Genomic DNA, 27,577 nt, shown 5'->3' on the forward strand with positions numbered 1-27,577 from the left:
GCTGTGCCACGGGAGGTTCAAAGTTGGACACTAGGAGGAATTTCTTCACAGAAAGGGTGGTTAGACACTGGAATGGGCTGCCCAGGGAGGTGGTGGAGTCACTGTCCCTGGAGGTGTTTAAGGAACGACTGGACGTGGCACTGGGTGCCATGGTCTAATTGACAGGGTGATGTTTGGTCGTAGGTTGGACTTGATGATCGCAGAGGTCAAACCGATTGATTCCGCCCCTCTGTTTGGTCAACGCGGGTTCGGTCGGGACGATCCCGCCAAAAGGCGCCGCCCGAGCCCTCTCCTGGCCCGCGGGAAGCGGCCACGCGCTGCACTGCCTTTTCCAACGGGAGAGAATTACTACCAAAAAAAAAAAAAAAAAAAAAAAAAAAAATCGCCCTAAACCTGGGCATGGGGCGAGCGCAGCGCAGGCTCCACGCACTTCCCCACCTCCCCTCACAAGGAGGACAGCCCGCCCGGCTCGGCCGGCCCCCGGGAGCTCGGAAGTGGCGCCCACAGCCGCCCACAGCCGCCCCGCGCAGGCCGGGCCCTGCCCCCTGGCGGCCTCCGCGCCCGGCGCGCCGCAGTAACACCGGCCGGGCTGCTGTGAGGGCCCCCGAGCGCTGGGAAATGGCTACGGGATTTAGGCTCAAAGCACCACTGAGAGGGGGCCTCATTAACGTGTGTGAAAATAGCTAAAGGGTGGGTGTGAAGAGGATTCAGCCAGGCTCTTCTCGGTGGTGCCAAGTAATAGGGCGTGAGGCAGTGGGCAGATACTGATACACGGGAAATTCCACCTGGAACAGATTGTCCAGCGAGGTTGTGGAGTCTCCCTCTCTGGAGATGTTAAAGAATCATCTGGACACAATCCTGTGCCAGGTGCTCTAGGATGATCCTACTTGAGCAGGGAGAGGAGATTGGACCAGATGACTGCCCGTGGTCCTTTTCAGCCTGACCCATTGTGTGATTTAATATACAGTACAGACACCATGCCCTCCTAGCAGTGCCTAAGAGCAGCATTATGGAGGGCAGGAAGGCTGGGTGTGGGAAAGGAGGAAACCCAGGTACAGGGGTGAGGCTGTGGAGCTACTGCCCTTGCACTGCACGCCTCCTGCGAGGAAGGTTTGTGGGAATTCACTCAAGTATCGAGGAAGGTTTATGGGAATTCACTCAAGGATCAAGGGAGGTTTATGCTAATTCACTCAAATATCAAGGGAAACTGCTACAGTGGTTTTCCCAGGATGAGGCTCCATTCTTCAGCATTGTCGCTGGGTGTGCTAACCCCTTGATTTCCCTAAATACTGGGAATTTGGCTATGTCATGTGCAGTAGTAAAAGCCCGTTTGTGTTTTCTTGTTATCTTTTAATACAATTTTACTCATTTGTAGACTTGAAAGTGTGATTGTTCAAACCAGTGTGGCAAACTTAGTCTCACAAACCGATGTTAACTAATTTATACAGAAGTTTGACCCAAAAATTTAAAATTAAAGTACAGGTATCCCTATACTGGGCACTCTGGTGGGTAAAACAGGACAGTCAGTTCCCTGCTCTGGCTGCTGGTACTGTGTGGCCACAGGAAAGTTATGACTTGGTTTCTTTTTCCTAAATCAGGTTTGGGGCAGGAGATTGTTTGGTAAATGGTTCGCACCTTGAGCAGTGATATGTGAAAAAAATAGTAACGTTAACGGGTAGGAAGGGACCTTAAAGACCATCTAGTCCCAACTCCCCTGCAACAGGCAGAGACACCTCCCACTGGATCAGAGCTCCATCCCAACTGGCCTTAAACATATCCAAGGATACAGCATCCAGAACTTCTCTGAGTAACCTGTTGCAGTATCTTGCCACCCTCAGAGTAAACAATTTCTTCCTAATATCTATCCTAAATTTCCTCTCTTTCCATTTGAACCCTTTAGTCCTTCTAATCCTGTGGGCTGTAGCCCAAGCATGGGCACATAAGGCCAGTTTATATCGATATTTTAGACACTAGCCTGAGAATGGGATCAGGCACATGGTGTCCCGAAAAGGCAGCTCTCCTCTGGATGGACTTTTTCCCTTGTTTGGACCAAGACCAAACCCATGGACACAGGCCAGCAAGGTTCAGTGGCCAGCCTGAGATGGCTGGAGATACTGCAACCCATGCAGGCCTGGAAGGGAGAAACAAGGGAGGGGGCCAAGTCCCTGCTTTCTTCTCCTGGGATCGGCTGCCTCAGCTTCCCTTCCCTCTCAGGTGGGTCTCTGCCATCACTGGGCAGGGCAGGGCAGGCTCAAACAATCATAGACTTGTTAGGGTTAGAAGGGACCAGTGGAGATTTTCGAGTCCAACCCCATGGCAAGGCAGGGTCACCTCGAGCAGGTGACACAAGAACATGTCTAGGTGGGTTTTTAATGTCTCCAAACAGCAAAAAAAATCCACGACCTCCTCGGGCAGTCTATTCCAGTGCTCTGCTACCCTCAACGTAAAGTTCTTCCTCACATTGAGACAGAACTTCTCATGCTTTCACTTACAGACACTGCTCATCGCTGTCTCACAGGGCACCACTGAAAAAAGTCTGGCACCATCCTCTTGGCACCTGCCTTTGAGATATTTATACGCACTAGCGAGGTCCCCCCCTGTCTTCTCGGGCGCCATTTCGGCAGGCTCGGGCCCGCTCCCGTCGCTTCCCGGGCCGGGCGGCGGCAGAGGGCGCTGGCCGGGACGGCCGGGAGGAGGCCGCCAGCCGCAGCCTTATCAGCGCGCCGCAGGCCGGGCCGGGCCCGCGCGGCCGCGGGTTCCCGGCCGCCGGCCCATGGGCGGCGGCGGCGGCTCGGAGGCGCCTCCTCCTCCTCCTCCCGCCGCAGACCCGCGCGGCGGGGACCTGCGACCGCAGCAGCAGCTCGGGTGCCGCGCCGGCCGCATGGCGGGCTACGCGCCGCGCCTGCCCTGGCTGCTGCCGCTGCTGCGCCGGGCGGCGCCGCCCCCCTGGGCTCGGGCGGCCGCCGCGGCCGCCGGGCTCCGCGCCCCGCCGCGCCCGCCCGGCAGGTGCGGGGCGCACCCCGCGCCGCCGCCGCCGCTGCTGCTGCCGCCGAGATCCCCGTCCTACCGCCGCCGCCTCCTCCTCCCCGCGGCGGCGGCGGCGGGCGGCGCCCCGCGCTTCCTGAGCAGCGCGGCGGGCGCAGAGCCGCCGCGGGGGGCTGCGGGCGCTCCGACGCGCTTCGAGGCTCGCAGGCTGCTGGCCCTGGCGCACCCCGAGCGCCGGAGACTGACAGGTACCGGGGCCGCCCCGGGGCTTTGCCCGAGCGGGAGGGGGCGGCGGGCGCCCCGCCCGGAGGGGCTGCCGGGGCCGGGGTGCGCGGCTGGGATGCGCCCCCGGAGCGGACGCCGCCGGGGCGAAGGAGAAGGTCGTGCTTCCCTGGAGAACCGGCCCTGCTGGCAGCATCCCAGCACAGCGCGGAGTCTCGGAGCGAGCCTTCAATACGTGTGAAAAGCTAAAAACATACATTCTCTCCCCTCTTCTCACTTTGCCATCTCTTAATATGTTGGTTTTTGAAGGGAAGGCAAAAGTTTTGGAAGTTAACAGAACTCGGTTCCGTTTGTTTAATGCCTCTGTGCATGTTCAGCACTGGCTTTACAATCTACCTGCAATAAATTTGGGCCAAAGGCTACATGAAATTAAGTACAAAGGGGAACCTGATGAGTTTAATTTTAAAAAATAAATTGGAATTCTCTCCCTCAAGAAATTTTTGCTTAAAACTTCTGTAAGGTGTTTTGATGTTTTCATAAGATGTCTAGTGCCTGTGCAGTGAAACCAAAACACAGTGGCTGTATAAATTACACCCTTAACACTGATATTTTCAACATAGTATAAACGAACTTTTCTTGACATTTCTTCTCATGGGTTAATATGATAATAGCTGTTGGTAAGAAAACAATGTCAAATTATTAAGTGCTTTGGGTTTTTTAAGGTATCTCTGTTGGCAGACAGCATGTGCACTGTCTCATGAGTGAGAGGCCTGTAGTCCTCTGTAAAAATATAGGTAGTTCCCATGGACTGAGTAAATGGTGTTTGAGAGGAGAGGTCAGGTAGTTAGACATATAAAGAGGTAGTTTGTGGAATAAAAAATACTTTGCACAAAATTTTATTCACACTGGATATTTACAGAGTTTCATTACATGTTGGTGCTATATAGCCAACATAATTTGGATCCAAATGAATGTTTATAGATTTTGGGCTACCTGCTGGTTTTACAATGAAGTTTTAAAAGACTGTGGTTTTCCCATTTAAATTTAATCAAGTAAATAAATCAGTTATTTTAAGGCTGGCTTTTAGGACCCTAGGCTTCTCTATAACTGAAAATTTAATTTAGTTCACTCTACTGGGTACTCACTGCCAGCTTGTTTATCACAAGCAGGGTTACGGTATGCTTGTTTGTAATTATGTTTTGAAATAGAGAAAAGTATCCTTAGTCTGTGCAGTCTGCTGATGGTTTTATCTAAGTAATCAGCTATCACAGTTGCTAAAAACCAGCTACATGCAGTTTTGTCTTTTAAGATAACAAAATGGGCTGAATTAAAGTTTAAAAAAACCCTAACACAACAACTTGATCATATCAAGTCATGACGATGGAAAAAATATGGAAATGTAATAACTGCTTTTCAGTGTTTGGTTGGTCTTCATTCTGGGAGAGGAGTGAATTTATGTAGCATTCTTTACTGACACCCTGGCTAAGGGAAAATTTGTAGTTAAGTTGTAATTAGGTGGGGAGATGGAAAAGCTAACAGGGAAAATGCTTTTGGTCATTATAGAGTGCAGGGATAACAAATATGGGTAAAATGCATTGTAGGTGGTTGTAGGGCAATTGCAGGTACCCATTGTATCTAAACTAGGTTAAAATAGTTGCATTTTGTTCCTGTTGCAGCTCTGTACAGAGAAACAAGTCCTTAAAAACCTAGTATGTCTGGGTTTGCTCCATTCAAAAAAGGAAGGTTAACAGTTTCACTATATGAAGCAATGAACCAAGGGTAAAACATTTGATTTCCTCTTCAAGTCCATATAACTGTTAAGCAAATGCTGTGAGATCTCTTCAGAGGTGTTGAGATCTCTACAGGTGCTGTTCAGTTCTGCAGGAAGGCCAAGTTCTTCCAGGTTTTCTGTATTGTATAGAAGGGGTGGCTGGTAACCTAGGGGGGTTTAGCAGTACCAGTGTGGAGTGCCGTGTGCCTTTCCTGGCACCCCACATGGCAGGAGTCGTGATACTCTGCCTGCTCCTTGCAGTTGTGAGTTGAAATTCACAGTCACAGAAGGTGAGGTGGTTGCCGTGAGGACAGTGGAAGAGACTGGGAGCAGAGGATGATTTATGAGGAAGTTGAGCAAGCCTAGCTTCACCCATCTTGGTGCGCTGGGGAAGTGGTGTCAGCTGATGAGGTGCAGGTCCAGAGGTGAAGGTGACCTGCTCCCCTTGTGATTGGCAGCAGAGGAGAAGGTCCCATGTTGCTCTGTGCAGGGCCTCTTCCCTGTCCAATGGCTCAGGAAGAAGTGGTGTGCTCTGGCCCAGACTTCCCATGCACTGGCACACAGCACCTCTTGCAGCAGGAGCTTCTGACCCTCTAGAGGCTCCTAGGAATGAAAATAAATGTATCAAATGTCATAATGCCCAAAAAAAAGTATCGTTGTAATATGTTCCATGTCCAGTTACTTCTACAGTGCGGTGGAGCTATGAATGTATTTTAAATGGGACACGTGTGTTAAATTTTGTTGTTTGCAATTAAAGTGGTAAAAAGAAGCCCATATACTATGGTGGGAATTCACTCTGTTAGTGACCACAGTTTTGTGTAGTGATTAGGAGTTTGTAAATCCCGTAATACCTCCCAGGTTTACCAAAGGAGAGAAGTAGTTGTAGGAATTCCTTGGCCGATCTGGTGTAGTCAGGTAAGGTAAACCTGCATCTTTGGTTAAATTCAGTTCCTGGGGAAGAGGACAGGGCCATTGTTTGAATTATTGAATCCTGCTGTGTGTGTGTGAGACCACAAAAATGCTTTTTCAAAATGATCCCTTTTATATCTTCCCACCTCCTTGTTTCTCCCCGTGAGAATCTGTCTTCTTGCACTTCATCCAAACCACACTCGAAGGAAACAATAGTTGTATTGAATTGTAAAGTAAGCACAAGGAACTCTGAGATTTTTAATCCCATAGCAAAGTGTGCGCTTTCTCTCTATCAAACTTTATGTGCACTGAGTAAGAAGGCTTGTTTTGTACACAGGTCTTCTTTAGAGGCATTCAAGAAATGCCTCTAAAGAAGGCATTATTATCTCAGATATTTTATTTGGTAATTTTTGGAAAGTTTGTAATAGCTGCTTTCCTACAGATTAAAATTTCAGTTAAGTTAGGAGAGCACTGCTTTATTCATAATCAGATTTTATTTTACTTTAAAATTACACCAGGTGATGCACTTTGATTTTTTTGGAAGGCAATTCTTGTGGTTTTAAAATCGTGATTCCTATATGTATATATATATGTAGAGGTAACTTGCTGAGTGTTTTCTTATGTGCAGTGCACCAATAAAATATAGGCTAGGTGCTTTTTGTTGCTTCTCCCCCTAGTTTTTCTTCTGATTTTGTCAATGTTTGGTATGAAATTCACAAAAGGTCCAAGCAGCCTTGCAGCTTTATCACAGAAAGTTTGTTTTTCTGTGTAATTGGTTGTTTATTTTAAACTGGGGGTGAACGTTAGCAAAGCTACTTAAGTAAGATATTGCAGAAACAGTAGCTGCTTATCACTGTGATCAGTTTGGTGCTTAGACTTTAATTTCCTTGGGAATTTTGTTGCTGCATTATCTGTGTGAACTGTGGATATAGAAGGAGTAATAGCTAGGTTGGTTTGACATAAAGACTGTCTTCTATAGAGGATAAATGTGAACAAGTTAAATGCTTTACTGTTAAATAAATGCATGATAAAAAAAAGAAGCCATACTCTCTCCTCTAAACCTAGAGTTATACTGTTACTTTCTAGCATTTTGCAAACTGTATTTTTTTTTCTGAGCACAGTAACACCGTTGTTCTTAACAGTGTAAGGAGTATGGTTCTAAAAAGTTAATGCATAATAATAGATGCAGTGCAGATGTCATGTGTGAATTTACTTTAACAGAAAGAAAAACACACCACTCATACCTAACCTAGAATACAGAACATCATTAAATGCCCACAATGTACTCTGGAAGATTTTTATCTTGTAGTAAGTATTTGCAGAGCTGACTCTTTGCAGGGTTGATACCTTTGCAGGGTTGATACCCAAAAATATTGTGGTTCAGGATCCACCAAAAGGAAATTAACTTTATTTGACCAACAAATATAAAATTTACCAGTGCATCTTTCTCCTGTAAAAGAGCAATTGAAGAGCCCAATTGTCCTGAATGCACATTATAATGTGGTAGGTTTTATTCAACACTCCAAATGCCCTTGTGGAAGGCCAGTCAGTGTTCAGCTTAAAAATTCCCCACATATTAATAAAACTGCACAGATAACTGATAAAGGATAGACATTCATTGTTACTGGTAGAAAGATATTCCTCACAAATCCAAAGCTTTTTTCTGACCCACCAGCCCTCCATATTTAAATGAAACCAGTACAGTAGCTAAAAGATTTCAGGAAGTAATACTCATAGCTTATGGAATAGTAAAATCTAACTCCTGTGACCTGTTGCTGGGTTACTATGCCTTGCCAGATCTCATCAATACCTCATTTTTCTGTCTTTCATCCCTGAATGGCTTGGATGATCTTAATTCATCTGTGGTAAAATCCTTATGTATTTGTCTTCAAAACAGCCCCTCAGCAAACAGGCTTGCAAGTATTTTCTCTTTATACACTTCCAGATACTATAGTGGGTGAGAAGGGTGCTCTGGTAAAAACTAGCAAAATTAGAAACATTCACTGTCTTGGTGTTGTTTTTGTGTGTAGAAAATTACTTTATGATTCTTTGGAGTCAGTCTAGGTTCTGAAGAGAGGTTTCTGATAGCTCTGCCTAGTTATTGCTTATAAATATTGTGGCTTATCAGTTGGCAACCTCATCCTCTTAGGAAGTTGCAGGTTTGCTGTCAAGAAGTAAGCCATGTTGGCCTTAACAGAGAGTGTGTTGATCTTAGTAGTGATAAAGGCATCACTTTGTGCAGTAATCTGGATTTCTGTGCAAGTAGACAAGCAAAATGTTTGCCTAATGTTTCCAAGAGGGTTGCTCAGCTGCTGCTGCAGCCAGCTTTCTTGGTCATTGCTCCTGTTGCCACTTTGAAGTCCTGGTTTTATAAGTTCCACTGATCTGCCTCACATTTTCTTTACTGTCATGTCAGAGCCTACCAAAAAATTACTTTAAAAAATAGAAGGGTGTGTTGTGGGTCTTTGTTTGATGTCATTTTCTGCGTAACAGAATAAGCCATGTGAAACTAATACTATAGAGTTTACTCTGACCTTTTTTTCTATCAGCAGCAACCTTCAGTGTCACTTTCTTGTCTTCATATCTGGTTGCTGAACACATTGAACTCCTCCCTTTAGTCAGTTATCACCATGACAGCTCCTTTGAAGGAGGCTATGCAATGAGTGTTCGCTGGTTCCTATTTTTTCAACTAGTCAACATTTCAAAAGAAACAAAAAAGAGCAGCCACTTGGCAACTGTGCTATTTTCTACTAGGTCTGCTGGCATAATCAATGTGAGAGTTTCAGTTAGGGAACCTTATTGTACATGTGATTTGTGATTAAATTAATGAAGACATGTATGTTGCTTAGTTCAATAGTTTTCAGTTTGCTTTAGATAGTAGTATTTGCTTTTCATTCAACAGTTAAGGCTGTTGGAAGTAATTACAGTGAAACCTGTGCTAGTTTGAATGAAGAAGAACTGAAGATAAATTCAAGCCACTAGACAGAAACATATTAGGAGTTTAGCTGTACAGTCCTCTTCCTTCTGTGAATATTTATATCTGCAGTTCATATGTACTGTTCCATCCATAACTGAGAAATTGTCTGGACTCATGGAGACTGAGCTGGCATGCAGTACTGTGCTTATAATCAATGCTTTTGTCCATCTCCAGCTGCCTTGGAGACCAACCAGCTTTTCCTGACAGGAAATAACCTGGGTTTTATTGGATTTTTCCCTGCTGCTTCACAGCTTGAATCACCAGTGCTGCCAGGCTGTTAATAAAGTCATTAATTTTTAGCTAATAAGTAATATCCTTATGAGATGTGCCTATGGCATAGATCAATAATTTTGCACCAGAAAGTTTTTCACTTTTTCCTCTGGTTTCTTATAGTTTCTATAGCTTCAAATTAAAGATCCAAATCCTGTATCTTTCACACACTCGCTGGACTGTAACACAAGGGAAAGATTACAAATAAATCTTGGCTAAGAGGGACAGGCTTCAGCTATGCATTTTTTGTACACTGAATTCTTCCTTATAAGTACACGATTGTATTTACACCTCAAGAACAAACTGAAACAAAGCTTTCCATGTGTGTGAAGGTGTTAAGAGGCATCAAACCACCTGTCAGGTGTTAGAAATACTGCTTACAGCAGTGTGCAATAGGGAGGCTGGCTGCTGTCTTCATCACAGAAGTGATACAAGCTCAGTAGAATGGATCTAAACTTCAGGACTTTTTCAGCACAGTATGTTTTTTGTCTTCAGAGACATTATTTGCTAGTAGTTTTGCAGCAATCCTATGAATGGTTGCTGTAAGTGTGTGGTTGGTTCTTGGAAAATGATGCTATATAAATGTCATTGTTTGTTGTGGTTTTCATATCGAGTTTGTTCAGTTTTCAATTAAGATGTGGTTTTTTCTAGCTCTCAGTCTTCCAAGCTTGGCTTGACTTTTTAAAATTAAACTTTGTTCTTGGCTCAAGAAATTTTTTTGCAGATTTAAGTTCAACAGGCTAAGTTGTGGTCCAGTGTAATTTTCATACTTTGTGATACGCCTTCAAAAAGCTATACAGGCTGTTCCATGGCTGATCCTGCACCTGGGATTCAAGAGCTCTGCTCATCAGCAAATGTACTTCTAATTAAGACTTACACTATTTTTCTTTTAGACCAACAATAGTAAAGAGTAAAACTAAATGAATGTTTATAAAATTTAAAATTAAAATAAATTCTAAAATTTCTCAGTTAAGAAGAAATCAAATTTGGGGGTTATTTTGGTTTCTGCTTTGTTTGGTTTTTTTTTTCCCCAATAAAATTGCATAGTTCTCAGATCAGATCTTTACTTCAGTCCATTGCTACCTCAAAAACAGACAACTGGAAGCTTCCATCAGTGACAAGCATGAATAATAAAACCCAAACCAAACAGGAGTTGAAGGATTGTGTGTAAGAATTAGGTAACTGTCAATGTTCTCTAAGGGTGACACCTGTGAAAAGTTAACCTTTTTGGATGGTTCTGTTGAAGATTAGACAAGAAAAGCGATTCCAGGACTGTGATTGTATACAGAGGCTTTTCAGAGTCTTAAAATATGCCTTGCCTAAGTTGATTTATACAGTGGCTTAAAATACCCCTTTCACTGGGTGTCAAAGACTGCTGATTATTTCAATTGGCACTTGCAAGCTTAATAGAAATTTCAAGTGAAAAATCATTTCATTTGTACTATTAACGATCTTGTAAGTTCAGAATAACTTTCCTTTTTCTTGTTGATTTGCAGCTGCTGTTGGCTTTCTGGCAGTTTCCAGTGTCATTACCATGTCAGCTCCTTTCTTTATGGGGAAAGTTATCGACATTATTTATACAAATCCCAGTGAGAATTTCACTGACAGCCTGACCAGCCTGTGTGCCTTGCTGAGTGGAATCTTTTTATGTGGTGCTGCTGCTAATGCTACACGTGTCTACCTCATGCAGACTGCAGGTAAAAACAGAAGCAAAAGTGGTACTGAAAGTCATCTTTGTTTCTTGCAGTCAGGGTATCTAATGATCTTAAACAAATTTTTGGCCATGGCCAAGAGATGATTTTGGAATCAGTACCTTTTTTTAACCAGAGCAAAGGTAAACTAATAGTGCAAAGATAAGTATGCTGGAATGATTGCTCATTTTTATTTGCTGTTAGGTGAGATCTTAAAGATCTCATCTAACACATCTTACCAGACTCTACTCCCTGCAACGTGCCTTGTTTGGTGCTGTGCAGTCCTGTGATTTTTATATTGTTGGTGTCTATGTAAAGTCTCTTGTGTCATGCTTGACTGACTTATGCTTTTGACAGGACAAAGAATTGTGAAACGTTTGAGAGCAACCATGTTCTCCTCTATTGTGAAGCAAGAAACGGCTTTCTTTGACAAGACCAGAACAGGAGAGCTGATAAACCGCTTATCTTCAGATACAGCCCTTTTGGGCCGCTCAGTGACTGAAAACCTTTCTGATGGGCTCAGGGCAGGAGCACAAGCATCTGTGGGGGTTGGAATGATGGTATGGTGGTCTCTTACTTGCTTGACACTAGGTGTAGTTTCACATTTGTTTCAGTTCTATTAGGTGAGTGTGAGTCAGACCAGTAACAATTGTGTGCTCTTGGGTATGAGTGTATTTCACTGGTTATCTACAACAGATGCAGAGATTATTGCAGAAGGTGATGTGCCTGTAGCCAGCCACTTGATGTTTACTCAGAAGCAAAATTTGGAGGATGATGGATTGATATTAGCTACTGTTTCTACCCAAAGTTATCAAGCGAAATGTAGTAGGCAAATTGCTGAATTCCATTCTTACTGAAGATACTAAAATCAGTGATAACATTCCCATGGTTGCAGGTAAAATATGGTGTAATGGGCCTGATAGGAAATCATTTAAGTTGGTTGATTCTGGTTAAGCAAAAGCAGCACTGCATATCTAATTAATGCCAAGGATTTTTACAAGTATTAGTCTTTCTGCTTGAGTCTGTCAGTAAAGAATATGTTTATGTAGGAGCCTTGTTAATGGAGGCTTCCATTAACAGGGCAGGGCATCAGTCAGTATTCCTTGGTGGTCAGTTGGATTACATGAACATCTGACTTCTCTTGAGGGGTTTTTTTTTTGTGGCCTTAATTTTTTTTAAGCTTATGCATTTGTGTGGTAATTTCTGCTGTCTGTGTGGAGTTAAAAACAGACAGCAAATAGTCTCCTCATAAAAATAAGCATCCAATATTGTCATTATTAGAAACTGATAAGAGTTTCCACTATGAAACTTCAAAGCTTTAATATTTAGTCACTGATAAGAATTGCTAATAAGAATGGCTTTCTGTGCTGTCTTACAAAGGGACTCTATGGCTTTATCTTACCATAGATAAAATGAGATAACTTTATATAACACATCCTGCTCCAAAATACTGCCATTACATGGTTGTAAGAGGAGTACTGTATAAGTTTGCCAAGGAATGGAAGAAGATATTATTATTAAATAATTATAAAGCCTATCAATTATGTTGATTTTGAATCTTTCTGGAGATTTTTGTTTTCAATAGAGAAAGCAAGCTGAAATTAAAACACATTAGATCTAAAGTCAGTAAATCTTATGAAGAGAACCTCATTAGGTTCATTAGAAGCAATGATCATTACAAGTGATAAGTTTTCCAGCAATAAATTAAATACCCTGTTCCACTCATTTGTGGGTGCTAGGGAGTAATGGTGACTCTATCTGTTTGTTCCTCAGTTACCCAGAAGTACTGTATGATATTTCTCTACTCAGAGCTTCTGTATTACACCATCTATTTAATAGTTGTGAAAGCACTTTAGAAACTGTGTAATAGCTTATGTCTTTCAGCATCCCCAAGAGATTTCCTGTTGGCCTCTTTAGTGGCAGGTTAAGGTGCTTGACTAAGACCACACAGAGAACCAGTGAGAAAGCTAGAAATTAAATCCAGATGGCTTTGTCTATAGTCCTTTGTTCTAACTTCCCAAATGCTGTGAAAGAATGGATATTTTGCCTGGAAAAAAATTAAAACATGATAAATGAAAGCATGGCAGCACTAAATCCCTACTAGTTTTAGAAATGTAGCAAGCGAAATTGCACTTCAGTACTTCAGGGATTATTTTTAATCTGAATGCTAAACTCTGACAATACCTTTTTCTTCTAGTTTTTTATTTCCCCTAGCCTTGCTGCTTTTGTTCTGAGCATTGTGCCACCCTTGGCTGTCCTGGCTGTGATTTATGGCAGATACTTGCGAAAGCTTACTAAAGTTACTCAAGATTCTCTTGCAGAAGCAACACAGGTAACCTTTCCAGTTAACTTTAAAGTTGCTCTAATGTATTTAAGTTAATATCTCAAAAGTAAAGTTACAGATCTTCTGAAGACAGTTGTACTGTTAGTTCTGACACTGTAGTTTAGCACCTGAGTAGTATGACAGGTAAATGTCAGTAACACTTATTCACAGATCTCAAAAACAATCATGCTTCCTTTGTAGCAATATAACACAGAGATACTAGGCCTTGAGGATTTGGAAATGTAAGAAATTACAAGAAGCTTAGGCTTTAGCTTTGTGAGAGCAAAAAAAAAAAAAAAAAAAAAAAAAAAAGCTGGTACCTGGGTTTGGAAACCACTTGGATTATGGTTTTGAGCTTGAAGCTATCTGGAGCATACTAGATGAATGCTTCCTTTGCTAGCAAGTCCATCTCTGAAGTGCATCCCTGATGCTTGATCTTACTGTCAGCTCTTAAATGTTTATGGGGCCTATTTCTTAAACATTTTCCTCAAAGGCTTAGCATGGGGAAACATTATTATAAAGCATGGAAATATAATTAGGAAAGCTGTAGTTAAAATAGTCACAGTTGCCAGCTGTCATAAACTTGGGATGTCCTTTGTAGAACTGCGTGAAAGGAAGATTAGCCCTCTTCTGTTTGTCTTCTTCAGACTGTGTTGGTGGGAAGCTTGTGCCTTTGTAAACCAGGTGTGGGACTTCAAATGAACAAGCAATTGTTGTGTTCCATTCAAATTTTCAGGTTGAATGGAGATGAAAGAAGGAGAATTATTTTTTTGTATTATACTTTTACTTACAAAAGGGGAACTTGTTTTTTCTAAGACCATTACAATGTCCATTAACAACTAGTGTAATTGGTTACAATTGAGGTATTTTAGAATTAATACTTTGCTGTTTAGAAGTTAAAATACTAAGTTGAAATGAGACATTCACAGTTGGGCTAAATTAATTCCCAGCATTACTTTGATCAAATGAGTGGAATTGTTTTAGGAAATAACTGCAGGCTTTTTTCATGACTTGGTATGGAACAGATAATCTTTATTTTTTCCCTTCCCACATTTTTATTACATATTGTGAATAGTAACTTCCCTATGGGTGTTGTTCACACCAAATTTTTTAACCCTACTTCTATATTTTTCTGTCTCTGCTAGCACTTAAGACAATCTTGAGGGTTTTTTTTAAAACTGCCTGGGCATGCAGTTTGCTTTTAACTTAATAGAATTTAAAAAATGGGGTTTGGGGTGGGGAGAGGAAGGCATGAGAAATTTTCCAGTGCTATCCAAAGATACGTAGATTAGTGAAGTGATATTGGTTTAACTTTCAGGTGATCTGTAATGTGAGCATTTCAAATTGTGTGTCTCTGTGAATCTGTTTTGTGCTTTGCTTCAATGCAGTTAGCTGAAGAGCGTATTGGAAACATCAGAACAGTTCGAGCTTTTGGGCAAGAAATGGCTGAAATGGAGAAGTATACAAATAAAGTTGATTATGTGCTACAGCTGGCTAGAAAAGAGGCACTAGCTCGGGCAGGCTTCTTTGGAGCAGTAAGTATATTTAATGAAAGTAAGCCAACCATGTTATGCAAAGTGTCAATTATTTTAAAACTCCCTATGATACATAAAAATCTGCCAGTAAATGATTGAGAATAAATTGAACGTATAAAACTGTGGGAAGACTGGACTTAAATAAGCCTAAATTGCTGTGAAACTGCATCTCAAGATAAAACAGTATGATAAAGTCACTATAAGCCTCAATTTCTGCACCACACCCCATAGCAGGGGACTACTTATCTGAGGCCACACCTTCTATTCAAGGAATGAAACCAGTGGAGACCTTCCCCTACCCTTAGCATTTAGAGGTTTGGCTCCCCAGTGAGAGGAGCATCAATCATAGGAAGGTGGGGAGTGCACAGGTAGGGGAGGAAGGCTTGGATTTTTCCATAACTGTTTGTCTAATTGAATTCTAAAACTGGAACATAACTGCAGACTATCAATTCTTCCTTGGTAATGATGGTTGAGAATAATGTTTAGTGTTCCTTTCCACCATGGGGAAAAAAAAAGCCAAAAAAGAGCTGCTTGCTTTTTGAACACTTGTTGGATAGCACAGTGCCATGGATGTCTGGCTGGCTGTTGGCTGGCTTTACATTAGAATTGTTGAATTTACCTTAGTCCTCCAAAAGTCTAAATACCTATAGTGTGAGAGTTCTTTTCATTACAAGGAAAGTTCTGAAACAACATTTTAGAAGATGAAATTTAAGATGTATGTGACAAAATCTGCCTTTTCCTTTTTCCTTAGACTGGCCTTTCTGGAAACTTAATTGTCCTCTCAGTGTTATACAAAGGAGGATTACTAATGGGCAGTGCCTACATGACAGTTGGTGAACTCTCCTCTTTCCTAATGTATGCTTTCTGGGTTGGCATAAGCATTGGAGGTATGGAATGGGAAATTACATTTTCTTCACTTCAAAGCATTACAGTCATTATAGGGGTGGGAAGGAAGAAGCTCTTTAAAAATCTCACTTTCTTAAAAAGTCTTCCAAATGAACTTCTCAAGAAATTTTTTTTTTTTTCTGAAGAGTTAATGAAAATAATAATCTGTAACTTAATATAAGCCTTCTTTTTCCCCAGAAGAAAGGTCATTTTTTTCAATGTGTGCATGTGACAGTATATATTACTTTAATTTTCTTAAGATCTAAATTAAGATACTTGCTGTATTGTGTAAAGCAATAAAATATTTGGGTCTATGTTAAGCATACTCAATTTAGAAAGGCATGTAACATTTAGCTGTAATTCAGTATAGAGTGTCCTCAACTGGAAGAGTAAACAAAGTGCCAGCAGAATACTGCACTGAGTGCTAACTTTCTGGTTTTCCTTACTCACTGACTCCTCCCGGAAGCCCACACTCTAATCTACTGGCCCAGCAACAAGCTGTTCATCTTTTTGTCAGAGCTGTCTTCATGGCTGCATACAGGCAAAAATGAAGATAAGTTGCTCAGAAGCTCTACATTTTACTGGAAGCATTCTTCTTTAAAATGAGCCTGTTCATTCTGATAGACTAGGAGGGCAATGCAGCTTTTTCTTTTTTAAGACTAGGCCTGATATCACGGGGAGCACAAAGATGTGCTTGAGGGCAAAATTTAACAAACCTGCTTCTTTGTATATCAAAATTCCAGTGGCACCAATTCCAACTACCAGCCTCCTTTCTTCTCTGCTTAAATCATTGAAGTTTGGTCAATGAAGAGATACCTGACACTTTGAAAACATGGGGCAAGCTAATATTAAATAAATGAAGATTAGAAGCACTGCTAAAAATATCATTGAATTAACTTTCATTTGCTATAAAAACATATTTTTAAATTCTAGGTTAGATTATTGTAGAATGTAGTTCTGCACAGAGCTCATTCTCATGGGGACTCTAAAGCAGAGGTGTCTTGCCACAAGAGGCCTGCCTTCCCAGATGCCTACAAGGCATAAAAATCTTCCAAGGCCTAAGTCTGCTCTGTATATGTCATCAATACATATAGGAGTCGATGCAACAGCTGTGAAGTTCACTGCATAATCTGTGACTTTGCCCCTCTTTGTTGTAAGTTTGCTGTGTTTTCTTCCAAACACAGAACATGGGTTATGAAAAACAGAAATGTTTTCTAATTTGTGTTTGCTGTCCATATTATATAATGATTTATTTATGAGTGGTTGTGGATTTGCAAACCTCAGTGTTTGAGTTCAAAGTTGCTCTGTGAGGCTTATGCCTTCCCCTGCCATGCCCTGCTCTAGGATGTGATTCTTTGGCTCTTTTTTCCAAGCAGACAGCTTCTCACCATGGCTCTAGAGTTGCAAACTTTCAGATTGTCCTCAGCAGCAGCATGATGAAACACCCTGCCTACACTTACAGACTTGTGGCCTTGAGCTGAGCTTCTTGCTCTGCAAAAGTAAACCAGTAAATCCATTATATATATATTTAAATATACATATTTTTATATGCACCTTTGTTTTTCTGCCCTCCTGAAATAACTCTTAAGCACTTTCCAGGAATTCAAAGATCATGAAATTGGTGTCTTTCTTTTTAAAGGCATACAAAAATTTAAGAAACTGGACATCTTATATCTATGTACTACTCCATTTTTGGTTCTATGTTAGTTTCTGTGTTTATGTCAGCTGGAAAGCCCTTCAACCAAGCTACTTTCAAGATGATTCACACATCTGCTAAGAGCTGGGACCCAGAACTATGTGCAGGCCCCATCCTTAGCTTTTGCTTTCTTCAGTAGTGTTTGAAGTATTCTGGCATGGGAGACACATTTCTTTCCATTGTCCACTCCCCACACACCTTCTCAAGCATCACTTCAGCCCTGGGTTTTGTGCCCCCTCTCTGCTGTGGCTGACTCAGCCAGGCTCCCCTGTATTAGTGTAAACCTATCTGACAAAGAAGAGCATTCAGGATGCTCTGTTCTACTGAATGATCTGGGAATATAGCTGATTGAATGCAAAGCCATTTTCCTAAAGTTGGATGCTGTTCTTCCTGACAGGTGAATGGAAAAGGCTGTAGTGTATACACATAAGCTGGAGTGTATTAACATTTTCTTTTCTTCAGAGTGATTTGTTTTACAGATATAAAGAATAATGGTGAATAATGGTTATTGGCAGCTCTCAAATGAGACTCGATAAGATTTAACACTTTTAACAGTTTGTTGGAATAAAAGATTCTCTACACATCTGATCCCTCAATGCTGCTGCTGAAAAGTATAATGCTAATTTTATCTCTTCTATGTCTTCCATTGCATATGGATGCATAATACTGTTCTGCTTTTTCTTTAGGTCTAAGTTCCTTTTATTCTGAGCTTATGAAAGGACTAGGTGCTGGTGGACGTCTTTGGGAACTTATTGAAAGGAAGCCCCAACTTCCATTTAATGGTAGGTTCTTGGTTTGTTACTGTTTAAAGGTTGATTTTGTCTTATAGGTCAGCAATACTTTAGAAAGGTGTGTGTAACACTTAAAGGTAGTACTGACTTAGATAATTTTCAAAGAAACTAAATATAGTCATAATCCTTCTGATTTTACCTAAGTATGAAACAGATTATGAAAAAATTCTTTAATAAAAAATTTTAGAGCCAAAAGCTTATTTAATTAATTACTTTTGGTTTAATTATTTTTATTTATTTAATTCAGAATATGATTTTGAATCACATTACTTTCTAATTTATGTGACTGAGGACATGGTCATTTCTAGCTTTTTGGAATTTCTTGTTCATGTCATCACTACTTCCTCTTGATTCAGCTTTAGAGTGAAAAGAGTGGAAAGAAGAAAAAGGAGAGGAGGCAGGAGCTCTTTGAGATGGCTGTATCTCATATTTCCACTGAACAGTTTACCATGCTCATCTCTAATGGCTCAGAAATGATCAGAGAAGCTTTCAAAACCAGGTGGTTTTCATTAAGAGTATTGCAAGCTTAAACATTTCATACTGATCCAGTGAAAATCAGCCCATAGTAAGACATGTTGATATGAATCCTAACTTGCAAACACACAATTTGAGGCCTTTCAACAACCATACTAAACTGAGTTTTTGGGTTGTTCTGCCATAGGAATCAGGGACTGAAGCATGACTGGAGAATAAAAGGAAGTAAAGGGTACAGCTGATAAGGGGAGTTCTGCTTCTTGGAATAGTATGGATGTGCAACTACAGCAGGTGTTGCTTTTGGAGTGATTTGCACATTTCTCCTTGCAGTAATACTACCCACATTTCTTCTTTATTTGAGGGGGCAAGATTTTATTTTTGCAGAACTCTGGGTGTTGCTGGTGACAGCAGATATCTTGGGAAAAAATAATAGTGTCTTTTTTCTTGTGTCTACAATCCAAACAAGAGACAGGTACATAGCTTTCAGATATTTTTACAATGATATATAGAGGAAGGACTTGTGGTAGCAGACTACCTGCATTGCAGTAGATTCAGTGTTTCAGGCCATGGATAGACTGTGCAATAACTGCAACTGAGACTTAAGTGATTACTTGCTGCCGTGGTAATAATAAGGATTATGCTGCTAACACAGGATTTAGCAAACACATTTCTTTTCTGAAAAGGAGGTTTACAGGCTATTGTGGAAACATTACAGTGTGTATGTCCATTGGTTAAAGTCAAAGAAGTAATCTGGAATTGTATGCTCTTGCTTTTTCCATTCCAAGGCTACTATGATTAAACTGAAAGCCTGGAGAAGAAATAGAAACCTGGAAAAAAAGAGCAGAACTAGTGAAATCTTGATTGCTACTGATGGGTGTTTTTGTTTCCTATCCACAGTTACCATTTAACCAAACATTGGCATGTGCTACCCTATGCTGTGGCTGGTTGGGAATTACTTGTGTGCTGCATCTGAAAAGAATTAAGGGTTTGAGCTGTGCTTCTCCAGCACAAACAAACATGACTCGGGTATTGCTCTAGTCATGCCAGTTTTTACAAAGTTGGTGGGAACTTCATCTTTTGAGAATGCAGCCCCACTGTCCAGTTAATTTGCTTTGTATGGATATGTGCCGCTGGGTTTTAACAGGGCTTGAAAAAATGTCTTTGTCTTAACTGTTTATCAGCTTTTTCTAGTAATGATATTAAGATACTTGTTTAAGTCAAATACTGTGTTCCAGAAAGAAGCTGGTTTTATTTAACTTTGGTAGTTGTTAATTCATGGTGGTTTTGTTTGATGGAAAATTTCACAAAGTGAAATTTTAATTTCAGTGAACTGTTGCCCAAGAGTTAGGCCTCTGATTGGTATTTGAATTTATTAAACATGCTTTCCACTGAAAGGAGAAAATAAAAGTAAAAACTGTCTGTTAGTGCAACAAACCTAGCAGCAGCTTTATTCCAGTGACAGGAACTCTTCTTGTTCAGAGGAGGGTGCTTCAGGTGACTTCTGTGGCTCGGTGAAAGGGCAATAAATGATTTGCAATGTTTATCTTTTTGTGTTCTGTGGCAACGGGACTTTGGCCTTCACCAATGCCTTTTTATTTCATTGCTCCTAATTGACAAAGCTTTAATTGTTTACAGTATGTTCACTAATTCAGATAATTCTATGAGAAGTGATTGTTGTTAGTGGTTAGGTATTAGCAAGATGCAAATTCTCCCTCTTGCTGTAGGTAGCCTACAGGTTCTGTGCTGGTGAGCAACCTGAAATTGCATTTAGGAATGATTGGTATACCACACTGATTCACTCATGGCTGAAATATAACCACTGTGGTCCTGAATTGTGGCTTGCAGTTATCCATAGATTGAATGTGGAGATAGATACTTCTATTGAGTGTCTGTAAAGCAAGTTCTAGGAGGGGTGAGCTAATTTTTGTTTCTATTCACATTTCTGTATTTTATTCTTTGTTTTATAGAGGGAATCACATTAGGCAAAGACATATTCAGAGGTGCTTTGGAATTCAAGAATGTTGAATTTACATATCCAACACGTCCAGAAGTATCAATTTTCAAAGATTTCAGCCTTTCCATTCCAGCTGGCTCTGTTATGGCTCTCGTTGGCCCAAGTGGTACAGGGAAATCAACGATTGTATCCCTTCTGCTGCGGCTGTATGATCCTATCTCAGGTATGGTTTGTGTGTTGCTCTCATTTTCAATAATTAATGCTTTGCATCTCAGATAAGCCTTATAAACAGTTTGAGTTCTTGTGCTTGAGGTCCATGTCTCCTTCTGGGGTGTATTGTTACCTTGTGGTGGTGCCTGCATAGCTTTGCATTTCTGATCCACCAGTAGAGCGTGTGATTCCCCAGGGGTTGTCATTCTCAGCTGTTCCTTCAGACTCTTTCAGTACGTGTCAAACACACTTGACTTCACTGTTTCCTAACTTAAGGTACTATCACCGTTGATGGCTTTGATATCCGTCAGTTAAATCCACTGTGGTTCAGGACAAAGATTGGAACAGTAAGTCAGGTAAGCAAGAAAAAAAAATCCAAGTGGATGAAATTTTGTGATCAACTAGCTTTTCCTCACTTTTTCTTTTTAAAAAAGCCAATATCTTGCTTCTCAGTGAAATCCCTCCATCTCACCATAACTGCTGTTGCACATGCTTTGTTCTAAAAATAAGTATTTAGAGCTAGTTCCAGCATTCTATAGTCTGGTTTTACATAATCACAGAGATCCAAAATGTTAGTTTAGATGAAAAGTGTGCAGGTGGAGACTGGAAGGTAAATTGCTGTAAATTGTGTAGGTATGACCAACCTAATGCTGCAATTTGTTGAAGAAAGTAACAAAAATCTTAACACTTAATTACCTTTTGTATTCATAAAAGTCATACAATCATATTTTACACAGCCATTTAAAAAACTGACCTTCTGTGCTCTGAGTAGTTTCCAGGAAACCATAATCTCCATTAGGAAAGCATGAAAATACAGCACAGGTAGCATGCACTTATTTTATAGTGCCACCTTCTTAGCAACCTCCAGACTCTGGAAGTCAATGGCATCTTAAAAATAAGCTATTTCATCAATTAAAATGTTCATTCTCTCGTCTCCCCAGATACTTCACAATGCAATTAACTGTTTGGCTGATGTTCTGGTTAAAAGCATAAGAGTAACTGGGTATTTGTTGCATTTCAAAACAACTTCTTTATGTAATAATGCCACCAAAAGCTTTTCTGCAAAAATTATTTTCTTATTGGCATATTAGCATTTTTCTTTTTGAAAGAATCTATTCCATTTAAATTACCAGTAGGAGGTCAATACTGGTATTGAAATAACATGACTGTACTTTTTAAACAGAGCTCACTTACCTTGTTTCAGACATTTTCCCATTGTACATCACTTGTCCTATCTCACAGTTCTCTGTTGCCAGCTTGAGTACAAATTAAATGCACATAATGCCATAAAATCTGTGTAGAGATTAAGAAAAGAATCATCATTGTTGCAAATCACAGAATAATTTGGGTTGGAAGGTACCTTTAAATCTCATCTAATCCAATCCCCCTGCATTGAGGAGGGACAACTAGATGTGGTTGGTCAGAGCCCCATGCTTGAATGAGCCTGACTTAGAATGTTTCTGAGGATGGGGCATCCACCACCTCTCTGGGAAACCTCTTCCATTGTTTCATCACCTGCATTGTAAAAAAGTCTTCCTTGTATCTACTCTAAACCAACTCTTCTTTAGCTGAAAACCATCACCCCTTGTCCCATGACAACAGGCCCTGCTAAAAAGTGTTTCCATCTTAGAGCCCCCACTTTAAGTCCTGTAACACAACCATCAGGTCCCTCTGGAGCCTTTTCTTCTCCAGGCTGAACAGCCCCATCTCTCTCAGCCTTCCCTCACAGGATGGGTGCTCCATCCCTTCCATTGTGATTGTATGAGGCAAAATACAAAGGAAGGGCTTTTGATGTTTGAATGTATAGCTCTTCTTAAACTCTTCCTAAAATATTAGGAATTGAGAGTTATGTTTTGTCAGTTAAAAAAGCAACTTAATTTTTAATTGGTTTTCACTGTCCACATTGGTGTTAGGGGAGGAGGTTTTTTATTAGTCTTTTATTCAATTAACTCTAGCTTATGTATTATTTTTATGGATATTGTAGGTGGGGTCTTGTAAGTGGGATTTATGTTATCTGACATACTAGATAACACATGCACGCAATTACAGATCTACCATATCAGTTATGTGTTTGCATTTGTCAGGAACCAATTCTCTTCTCCTGTTCTATTGCTGAAAATATTGCCTATGGTGCAGAGGATCCTTCTACTGTGACTGCAGAGGAGATTCAGAAAGTTGCTGAAATAGCTAATGCTGCTAGTTTTATCAGAGATTTTCCAAAAGGGTTTGACACTGTAGTTGGAGAAAAAGGAATTTTGCTTTCAGGTACGTCTTTATCTTGCTTGTTTTAAAAATCTTTAAGCTATTGAGTGATGTAAAAATTCCATCATTTTTTGTCACCACTTTTTTCTCCAAGCTGTAGCCTGCCATAAGTATTAAGAGAATCCACCCCTTACCTCCATTCTCCACTAAATTACATGGACCTAATTTTGCTCAGCCCAGACATTCAGTTAAAATTACCTGACATCTGTTTTCCTGTTTCAGTTTACTGATTATTTTTTCCCAGGTGGACAGAAGCAACGAATTGCAATTGCTCGAGCTCTGCTCAAAGTAAGCCAGCACCCAACTATTTAATTCCTTCTTGGGGGGAAGCAGGAGGGATTAAAAAGGAGGAGGTATTTCAATGGTAGAGGTAGGAAGATATTTTGAAAAGCGAAAACTGTATCTTTTATGTTAATGAAGGGCTGAGTGACTTAATGACAACTTATTTAATGTCAGTGCTTCTCCCTATATTTTAGCCATGTTTTTTGATAGTTCTTGCCAAGACTGATGTTAATTCATTGTAAAATGGCCCATTTCCATAAGATGAGGTCAAGGATGAAGGAAGACTTTAAGAATGTGATGCTATTAAACACATATATGACATGTCTTGTTCAGATCTCTATCATTCATGGGTTAATTTTTCTGGGTAGCAGTTCACTAGGACTTCAGATGCCTTGTCTTAGCTTTGAGGGGAGGTGTCCTGGATTTGGACCAAGGTGATATTTCAGGCACAATGTAGTGTCATGTTTTTCTTTGAAGATTGGTGTGGGTCTAGCTTCAGGGCAGGCTCTGTGCTGCACAAATTTGAGGGGGCTTCTGAGGATCAGAACAACAGACAGTTTGGTTCAGGGACAGCCACGGGGCCTTGCAAGGAGGCAGTTTGGTGCTGATGCTCAGCTGGAAGTTTTGATCCTTGCTGAACACAGTTTACATTCATGTTAAGCCACACAGGTGTCTGTAGCATCCTGGCATGCCCAGTTCTTCTAGATTAATAGGAATTTCATTACACCTGTTCTCTTTTACCACTAATGCTGAAAAGCTGATTGTATTTCAAGCCATGCATTTTATATGGTTCATGGGATTAAAGACCTAATGTTGTGGAAGTAAAAAGGTTATAAAAAATAAATGAGTAGTTGATATACTGGGAAATTTGAGGGTGCAGTGAAGTCCTGTCTGTCCCAGATAAAGAGTAAAGCTTTTACTCTCAACTTTATCAAGGAAGTTTGGTTATTTTCTGTAATTCAGTAGTGAATTCTTCTAAGGGATTTGAGTGCTGGCAATTTTATTTTTTTAATAATCTAACTGAGAGAAGTTCTTAAATGCTAGTTCTTAAGTACTGTGTGTTTTACCTGTGAGTGAAATACTGCTTGTTGGTAGGGCTTTGTTACTTTCAGTTACTAAGACAGTTTTATATAGCAGACTGACTGCAAGCAGAGGGTAGCTGAGCCTCTGTGAAAGAGCCACATAAGAATGTAGAACTTTTGACCACAGTGCTGCCAAGAATGCCTTAAAAATCATCTCCCCTCTTTAGTTTGTATCTTTCAAATGGTTGTCCAGGAATAGTAGTCTGATGTTTTAGTTTGGAAAATTTGGAAAATGGAGGAGTGTTGATTCTGTTTTGTCCTCTTAGCATTTAGATTTCTTAGAAGTAATGCTTTGAATGATGCTTTTGATGAAGTAGGTACTCTTACTTGGAGTTTTAAGCTATATGAATCCTCTTCTCTATTGACATAAATATTCAGATCTTGTTTAATTGTAATTATAACCAATTTTACTTTCTTTTTCAGAATCCTAAAATTCTTCTGTTAGATGAAGCAACAAGGTAAGAAGAAAAAGAAACTTAGAAATTATGTACCTGTAAAACTCAGATTTGGGAATTGTTCCTTCTCTTCTCTTCTCTTCTCGTTATACATTATCTAGCCCCTTATTGCTCTCTTGTCACAAAAAAGAATGTGCCTTCTAGAATGTGTGACTTATTTAGGAAACCTATAATAAAAGGTGTTTATGCAAAGCAGAAAGGATAGCTGGTACATTGTGATTTTTCATGGAGTTACATCCATAATATGTAACATGATTTTGAAACATCTGCTTAAGGCTTCTTTGGATCTTTAGTTTAAACTTAGATCCTTGTGTAAAATAAATAGGATTACTGTGCAGTGTAAATGATTTTTTTTCCACCTACTTACTTTGGTGCTATTTCTCAATGCTTATTTTTGCATATGAGAATATGTCATGCCTATAACTTGGAAGTGAGCACTGAGAATGTTCATTAAACTTTCCTGCAGGTCCAGTGGTTCATCTTCACCACAAATAGAGAGGGTTTGCAGTTTTGGCAAAATAAGCTTCATGCATACAAAACCAACCTGCCTTACAATAACAAATCTCCTCCTCTCTCCCATCCCCACCCCATTTGTTACTAGTGCTTTGGATGCTGAAAATGAGTATCTAGTGCAAGAAGCTCTGGACCGGCTGATGGAAGGGAGGACAGTCCTAATCATTGCTCATCGTCTGTCTACTATTCAAAATGCTGATTTCGTTGCAGTCCTTGGCCAGGGTAAAATTCTTGAATGTGGGAAATATGAGGAACTACTTGCAAATCCAAATGGACTTTTCAGGAAACTAATGCAGAAACAAGCTGTTCTTCAGAATAATGATACTTTTGCACTGGATTTACAATCCAGAGAAAAGGATATATTAAAAGAAAATGTATGAGACAATGTATGAATAATTACAAACTTCAAAGACTATAACTTATGTTTCAGTTATGTAAATGTTATATTTTTCCAAAATGTAAAAAATATTCTTTTGAAATCTAAATGTGTTTAAACTTTTTATTGAAAGCTTTTTAATAACTATTGTAACTTTTAAAAATATCTGTCACACTGAGATAATTTCAGGGCATAGACTTTTCTGCTTGTATTACTTTGAGGCTCTCTAGAATCTTGTTTCCTGTAATGCACTGTATGAAGATGTGCTCCATTCTTGAGTAAGTTTAGTATTTTAAAGGTAATTAAATGACAATCTTATCATTTTCATATCATTGTCTCTCTCTTTCCAAGGAACTTTCATGTTTTGTGCTTGTCAGTAGTCTTAAAATGCTGGAATTCAAAAATGCATGACACTAACACACTTTGAAAGTTCTGTCTGACTTCCACTGCACTGTGCTTCCAGCTGCTCTTTGTTCTGAAATGTGATTATGTGTTCTGAACTTGACTATGATCCCCATCTACAGTTCCTGTGGAGAATTACATATTAAAACACGTTTTAGAGAGTATGAAAGCACAAGTTGGAGAAAAGTTCTTTAATAAAACAAACAACTCAATGGAAAAAAAGGCAACCAAACAAAAAAACTGACTTTACAAAAGGACAAAGGAAGTGTATTACTATATGGAGTCACACAGGAAAATCTAAAATTTGCATGTGTTTTCTTCCCTTTTCTATTTTCCCATTTCTTTAGTTTCACTTCCTTTCTAAGATGACATCTGAAAGAACATGCCCTCCCACATATGTTTTTGTCCTTTTAAAAGGCATATGTAAGTTTTGTATTGTTAATTAAAAGTTCAGTGATAGAAATCATGAGTTTTGCCTAACTACTTTATTAGAAACAACCAGTAAACAACCTTCTCAAGGACAACTAGTAAAATAGCAGCATTACATTAATTTGAATAACTGCAGGGGAATATGTTTGGCAGTGAATAGTTTGCCTCATATTTCTGATTGAAGAGCCTCTTTCAGCGGAATCTCTGAAGATGCAAAACCCCACAAGGAGATTTTACAAAGCTAGAAACTTCCCAGGTCACATTAAAACTCATCCATGCTAGGAGAACTTGGTGCTGGAAGACCTTATTGGCAATAGCTGAAATACCTAGTGCTGGGCAAGCTTAAGATGTTAGTGTCATTAATGGCACCTTGTGGAATATAGTGAAAATATTAGAGAATAAAAATAAAATTACATCCAGATGTGATTGTATCTTCAGATAAAATTTTCCTAGAAGCATATGTTGTACTAAAGATAGGCAAAAAATAGTCCTGACCCAATATTTAACTTCAGTGTTGACTATTAGTTAATGTATGGCGAAGGGTTTGCATCTGTAATCCTCACTCATGTAATTTCCCCTTATGTGAGATCCAATGAGCCCCTTTATCCCTGTATTTACACGGGTTACAGGAATTACTTGCAGCTGAACTGAATGAGTGTTTCATGTCTTTTATTCATTAGTTTTCCTGGCGGCTATTGCAGCTGACAAAGAGTGGAAAAGCTACACAAAAGCTCTAGTCCACTGAAAGGCAAATGTTTGTCACAGCAGGTACATTGCTTAGCAGACTTTATTCGAGTTAGAACCACTCAAAAAACTCCTTGGGATATTTATGGGACAGTGAAGAACTGGTTAAGTCTCTAACTGGTATCAGTACAAACTATTTCTGTGTAGAAAATGAGATTTGAATGTTGAACTGTATCTCTCTCCTGAAGATGGAGCTTACAGGGCTGGGACAGCCAAAGGAAGCCGACTGATTCCCTGAGGAAGTGTAGCTGCATATAGATAGGGTTCAATCAGCAAAACACAACTGCTCATGCTGCATCGTTTTAAATATTTTAGGAACAAGCTGTGAAGAAGAGCTTT

The 27,577-nt window shown here is 40.1% G+C and overlaps 1 protein-coding gene across 1 annotated transcript; it reads left to right on the forward strand.

The window, feature by feature from the left end:
• The first annotated feature begins 2,881 nt into the window (after positions 1–2,881).
• On the forward strand, positions 2,882–25,990 carry ABCB10 (ATP binding cassette subfamily B member 10). The gene is made up of 13 exons (XM_066545655.1): positions 2,882–3,233; positions 10,631–10,831; positions 11,183–11,385; positions 13,023–13,157; positions 14,537–14,683; positions 15,435–15,570; positions 17,951–18,046; positions 20,497–20,706; positions 20,970–21,049; positions 22,778–22,958; positions 23,200–23,243; positions 24,743–24,777; positions 25,376–25,990. Exons 1-13 carry the CDS (start codon positions 2,882–2,884, stop codon positions 25,665–25,667), a joined length of 2,112 nt encoding a protein of 703 aa, XP_066401752.1. The 3' UTR covers positions 25,668–25,990.
• Positions 25,991–27,577: the final 1,587 nt, after the last annotated feature.

The sequence above is a fragment of the Molothrus aeneus genome, chromosome 3 (assembly GCF_037042795.1).
Source record: "Molothrus aeneus isolate 106 chromosome 3, BPBGC_Maene_1.0, whole genome shotgun sequence".
NCBI classification, from domain to species: Eukaryota; Metazoa; Chordata; class Aves; order Passeriformes; family Icteridae; genus Molothrus; species Molothrus aeneus.